Raw genomic sequence first — 6,037 nt, forward strand, 5'->3', positions numbered from 1 at the left:
TGCACCCCACAAGAAGCCAATCTTTCCGTCTGGAACCCCTCTGGGACTGATTATTTCGATCCCTAAGCAAAGGGGAAGCGGGGGCGGCACAGACGGGGGTGCTCTGGGGTCTCCCCAGTCTGGACCGCCCCGACCTTTGAGCTACCCACGTGTGCGCTCTTGCCGACTGTCAGAAAGGGAGCGCGCGCGCAGGAGGTGGCAAGAAAACTGGGGTGCACGGGTGGGAGGCAGCCACTTCGGAGAGGCCAAGGAAATCCCGGCCGTCTGCAGGGACGTTCCACAGGCTCTCCCAGGACCTGCCAGAGGCTTCTTCGGGCGCGCCCCCCAACTTCTGGGAGCCTCCGGGCAAGTGGCGTCCGGGATGGAGCCGCCTCATCGCGGCCGGGAGCCGCTGCTTGACTCGTCGCTGGACAGCTGCTCGCTGACCTCGCTGGAGTCCAGCGTCTTCTGCAGCGAGGGCGAAGGGGAGCCCCTGGCTCTCGGGGACTGCTTCACGGTCAACGTGGGCGGCAGCCGCTTCGTGCTGTCGCAGCAGGCTCTGTCCTGCTTCCCGCACACGCGCCTGGGCAAGTTGGCCGTGGTGGTGGCCTCCTGCCGACGCCGCGGGGCCCTGGCCGCGGTGCCCAGCCCCCTGGAGCTCTGCGATGACGCCAACCCGGTGGACAATGAGTACTTCTTCGACCGCAGCTCGCAGGCTTTCCGCTATGTCCTGCATTATTACCGCACGGGCCGTCTGCACGTCATGGAGCAGCTGTGCGCCCTCTCCTTCTTGCAAGAGATCCAGTACTGGGGCATCGACGAGCTCAGCATTGACTCCTGCTGTAGAGACAGGTAGGCACGGGGCGTGGAGGCTGCTCTTGGAGGCAATGGGTGGGAGGCAGCAAGGAAGGACCAGCCAAGGTCCTTCATTCCTAGAAGTCACAGGCCTACTTAATGCCTATGATCAGGTCTGGGCTGCAAGGGGTGTCAGTGGCATCCGAGCTAACTTTTGACTGGAACATTTGGAAGGCTCCTTCTTCCCTTTCTAGAAAGGACACACCTGCAATAAGGGGTTGAATTCATGCATCAGAAAAGAAATGCCCCCATTGCCAAAGCCTGAGTAGGGATGTGTCGGGATGCATGTGTAGGGATATAAGTTTGCGAAGGAAGCATTATCACTGAGAAACCTAAAGCTCTAAGTTTAAAAGTTTGGGTACCCAAGTACTGTAATTACTGGAGAAAGTTGGTTCCTTGAGTATGAATATGAAACTTCAACAGCGATTTTCCTATGATCCTGCTTGTATTACCATTTCTTCATGGAGACCATGAATACTTTTCATTACCACGTTTAAAATCAAATTCCATATGGTACACATAATTTCGAGACAATGCCTTATTTTGAGGTTATTTGAGCTACTGATAAATGTTGTTGTATAGACTATTAAAAAGGTGTCACTTTAAGAGGACTTCCCATTGAGAAATTTAGAATACTTTGAGCAGGAAAAAAATCTGAGCAAAATATGAATGGACATTTTCTGCATGACCATTGAGAAGCATGACCTCATTGTTAAGTTTAATCCTCTTTTTTATTTCTAATTTTTTAAAATGTTAACCACCAGTTATCTTTCCTAATAAAAAGATACTTCAGAAGAAAGGAGCTGAGTGAAACATTAGACTTTAAGAAGGACACAGAAGACCAGGAGAGTCAACATGAAAGCGAGCAAGACTTTTCACAAGGACCTTGTCCTACCATCCGTCAGAAGCTCTGGAACATTCTGGAGAAACCGGGGTCTTCCACAGCTGCTCGAATCTTTGGCGTTATCTCCATCATCTTCGTGGTGGTGTCCATCATCAACATGGCCCTGATGTCATCCGAGTTAAGCTGGCTGGACCTGCAGCTCCTAGAAATCTTGGAGTACGTGTGCATTAGTTGGTTCACTGGGGAATTTGTCCTCCGCTTCCTGAGCGTGAAGGACAGGTGCCGCTTCCTAAGAAAGGTGCCGAATATCATAGACCTCCTTGCCATCTTGCCCTTCTACATTACTCTCCTGGTGGAAAGCCTGAGTGGGAGTCACACCACCCAGGAGCTGGAAAACGTTGGGCGTCTGGTTCAAGTGTTGAGACTGCTCAGGGCGCTGCGAATGCTGAAGCTGGGCAGACACTCTACAGGTATTTTCCATTTTGTCAATGCCCTTTCATTAGACATTGGCCATGGGATGAATGTTCTGAGGGCAGCCTAGAGAGAGCTGTGGATTTACACTCAAAATTACTGGTTACCTTGTTTTGCCATCCATGATCATCACTAGAAAGCTAGCAAGTATCACAAGTTTGACTCAATAGGTAAAGTGGGGTCTTACAAATTTAGCCTCTATAAGCTATATTTGGGGAACCCTTTGACCATTTACTATTCTTAACTTCTATTATCCAGTACCCCAAAGAAGGTTGCATAAATAACAACTAGAATGGTTCACGTAAGTTATATATACTACATAACTAATTTCTTTTGTGTCCAAGAAAGCGATTGCTTAACATACGTATTTGCTTGACAGATGGGAAAGTTGGTTATCCCGAACCATCTTTTGTTGTGCAGAAAGAGATAAGAAGGTAATAGTTCATGAGAGAGATGGTAAAGGGAATTTATTAATTTTATACGTGGATTATAAAACCTTGAAAATCAAATGTATGCCCTCCTCCCAAAAAATCTAGACACCGTTTTATATTAAAAATAAAGTCAAAGTCAGGAAGTTACACAGATCCATAAAAATAATTCTTGGATTTTCAAGTGATTCTCAGTTAATGGCCTTGTGATCTGTAGAATGTTTTGGAATCTACATGTGCCATCTTTTCTTGGACCTTATTGAAAATAAGAATCCCTTGAAAAACTTGCTAAAGTTAAAACTTGTTAAAATTAAAATCAATTCCATGGAGCCGGCTAGGTGGCACTAGAGGTAAGGTGTCTGCCTTGCAAGTGCTAGCCAAGGAAGGACCAGGGTTCGATCCCCTGGCGTCCTATACCCCCCAAGCCAGGGGTGATTTCTGAGCACTTAGCCAGGAGTAGCCCCTGAGCATCAAATGGGTGTGGCCTGAAAAACCAAAAAAAAAATCAATTCCAGAGTCAGATTTTATTATTTAATATTAATGCTGGTGCATAGATTTTAACAAGCTGACAAGTAATTTTGATGTATATAGTTCTTAGACCCCACTTTGAGAAGCATGAGAAAAGGATTCTATGTTAATGTAATACAGAAGTTTACAATAACTTGGCCAGAGACCTATGTCCCATGGTCACTGGAGAGGATAATGGTAATTGTCTCTCTTTTTATATACAGAACACAATTAAACAGAGATATGGTTTTCCCAACTTCACTAAGTAAATTAGAACTTATTCTAATATAATTTTGGTAGCATACATTCCTAGCTAGTCTCACATATCAGGGATTTGATAATGGGGTTTCCAACAACTTTTAGAAATACTACTCTTTGTTTCCTGACACACATAATGGGATGCTTTCTTTTAGTATTTATAAACTCTTTAGAGGATTCAATTTAAAAACACTCAGTAAAGACTACTATTTTTCCCCCAAAGAAAAGAAAAAGAAAATAACAGTAATTTCCACAATGTCACCTCTTCAAAGATTTTTTCTCAGTTTTAAAGCAAGACAAAGTATTAGTAAGGGCTTGATCTAATCAAAGATACATTAATATGTGATCATTTTCTCTTACTGTTAGCAAAGTATAGGCATCAATGACATATTTCTCCATGCAATTAACTCTAAAATAATATTGAAAGTTGCTATAAGATAGTTTTGGAGGTCCATGAATTATTATGCTGTCTATCCTTCAATTCCTTTGGCTCTCAGATAACCATGTTCCCAGGTATGTTAAACTTAATTGAATGAATAAGAAAGCCTAATACATGACACAGGCTAGAGAAAAAAAACTGACATTAGAAATGTGTCATTGGGCATTGAAAAAAGGTTGGAACAATCGAGCCCACACCATTCCTATGCAATGCTGCAAAGGTCTCCCATTGTACAAATTAATGTACAACATCCTATCATATTTCCCTGCCTGCCTTTTAGTTTGAGCCTCACCTTTGTAAAATATAAATAGTAGATGTTTAGTAAACATATGAGTGAATTAATAAAACTGATCATTTCTTTTTATCATTCTCAATCTGACCCCATACCCCAGATCAAAAGCTTCCTAAACACAAAGATTATGAGTGATCCTCTCCGAAGACCTAGAACATTGTCCAGTGTCAGGGATAAATGAGATGTATCATAAATGTTTGTGTGTATAAAACAGGGAAAGAAGGGGAGGGAAAAAGGAAAGGTGTCAATGACTGACAGCAAGTCTTTTTTATTTTTTGCAGGATTACGTTCTCTTGGAATGACAATCACCCAATGTTATGAAGAGGTCGGCTTACTACTTCTGTTTCTATCAGTGGGAATTTCTATCTTTTCAACTGTGGAATATTTTGCTGAGCAAAGCATCCCTGACACAACCTTCACAAGTGTTCCTTGTGCATGGTGGTGGGCCACAACATCCATGACTACTGTAGGCTATGGGGACATTAGACCGGACACCACCACAGGCAAAATCGTGGCCTTCATGTGTATATTATCAGGCATCCTTGTCTTAGCCTTGCCTATTGCCATAATTAATGACCGCTTCTCTGCTTGCTACTTTACCTTAAAGCTCAAGGAAGCAGCTGTTAGACAGAGGGAAGCTCTAAAGAAGCTTACCAAGAATATAGCCACTGACTCATATATCAGTGTTAACTTGAGGGATGTCTATGCCCGGAGCATCATGGAGATGCTACGACTAAAGGGCAGAGAAAGAGCAAGTACTAGGAGCAGTGGGGGAGATGATTTCTGGTTCTAAATTTACTTTTACCTTCTTTACAAGAGCTTGTGTAAAACTACCACAATTGATAAAGACTTGATCATGGACGTCTGTACACCACTCTTGAGTCTCTTTTGAGTACTACCTGTCTTTGAGTTTGCTAAGACACCATTTAATCTTTTAAAACTGTTCATTTTCTCCCTCAAGCAATGGTCCATTGTCTTGATGTACTTGAGAGTCAAAAGTAGTAAACTATTTCAACCTGATACCATAGGAAAAGTGTCCAGTGTTTGAATTGTCAAACATAGAATGTCATTTTAATACACAGAACAGAGTCAAAATCTGAGTGTCTCTAGTTGTAAAAATCATATTTGCCACTAGTTTTAAAATATAGCTTAACTATAATCCTTGGAAAAGATAAATTATCATTTAAAAACAAACTAAAGGACTTTGTTTTCTTTCAAAGATGTTCTCAAGTCAATAAATCATGTCTTTCTCCATAAATTAAAGCTTTCAATTATTAACAGGCTTGCAAGAGAAAAGCCTGATTTGAAGGTCCTAGATTGTGGTCAGATCTTCTTTCAAAAGCAAATCACTGTTCATAAAGGAACTGAGATTTGTAATCCATCGTTCTTTTGAGGGGGGAATTACCAAAACAGTTTAGACTAAATATAGAAATTCTGCACAAAACCGTCAAGAATAGCACCTCTGACTTCTCCCTCCTGTGATTAATATATATGATAAAGATATTTTCAATATTCCATGAAAATCACATGGTCATAGAAAGTATCACATTATATCTTTAAGATCATGAATGTATGAGGGTAAAGTAATGAATAACCTAAGTTGATATACCAAAAAGTTTAAATGATATCATAAAGTGGGAGTGATATGTTAAATGCTAGATTAACTTGAGTTCTTTTGTTTAACAACAAAAATTGGATAACTTTTCGCCTGTTAGGGTAAATAGAAAATGTTAAAACTTTGCATGTATTTGGATAGTCATCCATGAAAACAATAAAATTGTTAGACATTCTGTTATATAGTTAAGGCCAAAAGTTCTGAATTTAAAAATTACTTCATTATCCCAATACTTTAAAAATTATTTTCAATTCTTGGCCAACTGGACTTCTGATTCAATGTGAGGGGACCAAGGATGTGTTTCTGAAAATTACCCGGGTCATTCCTTGTGTGCTCGGGAGTCTCTAGG

At 41.6% G+C, this 6,037-nt stretch overlaps 1 protein-coding gene across 1 annotated transcript; it reads left to right on the forward strand.

The window, feature by feature from the left end:
- The first annotated feature begins 358 nt into the window (after nucleotides 1–358).
- KCNV1 (potassium voltage-gated channel modifier subfamily V member 1) lies at nucleotides 359–5,033 on the forward strand. The gene is made up of 3 exons (XM_049773896.1): nucleotides 359–831; nucleotides 1,619–2,148; nucleotides 4,355–5,033. The coding sequence occupies exons 1-3, from the start codon at nucleotides 362–364 to the stop codon at nucleotides 4,864–4,866; spliced, it is 1,512 nt and encodes a 503-aa protein (XP_049629853.1). The 5' UTR covers nucleotides 359–361; the 3' UTR covers nucleotides 4,867–5,033.
- Nucleotides 5,034–6,037: the final 1,004 nt, after the last annotated feature.

Source organism: Suncus etruscus, chromosome 5 (assembly GCF_024139225.1).
Source record: "Suncus etruscus isolate mSunEtr1 chromosome 5, mSunEtr1.pri.cur, whole genome shotgun sequence".
NCBI classification, from domain to species: Eukaryota; Metazoa; Chordata; class Mammalia; order Eulipotyphla; family Soricidae; genus Suncus; species Suncus etruscus.

Excerpts from the sequence above, each read along its gene's own strand:
- KCNV1 (XM_049773896.1), top strand. The coding sequence starts at position 362 with ATGGAGCCGCCTCATCGCGGCCGGGAGCCGCTGCTTGACTCGTCGCTG. Across the intron at positions 832-1,618 it reads GACTCCTGCTGTAGAGACAG|ATACTTCAGAAGAAAGGAGC; the intron begins GTAGGCACGGGG and ends CCTAATAAAAAG. Across the intron at positions 2,149-4,354 it reads GCTGGGCAGACACTCTACAG|GATTACGTTCTCTTGGAATG; the intron begins GTATTTTCCATT and ends TATTTTTTGCAG.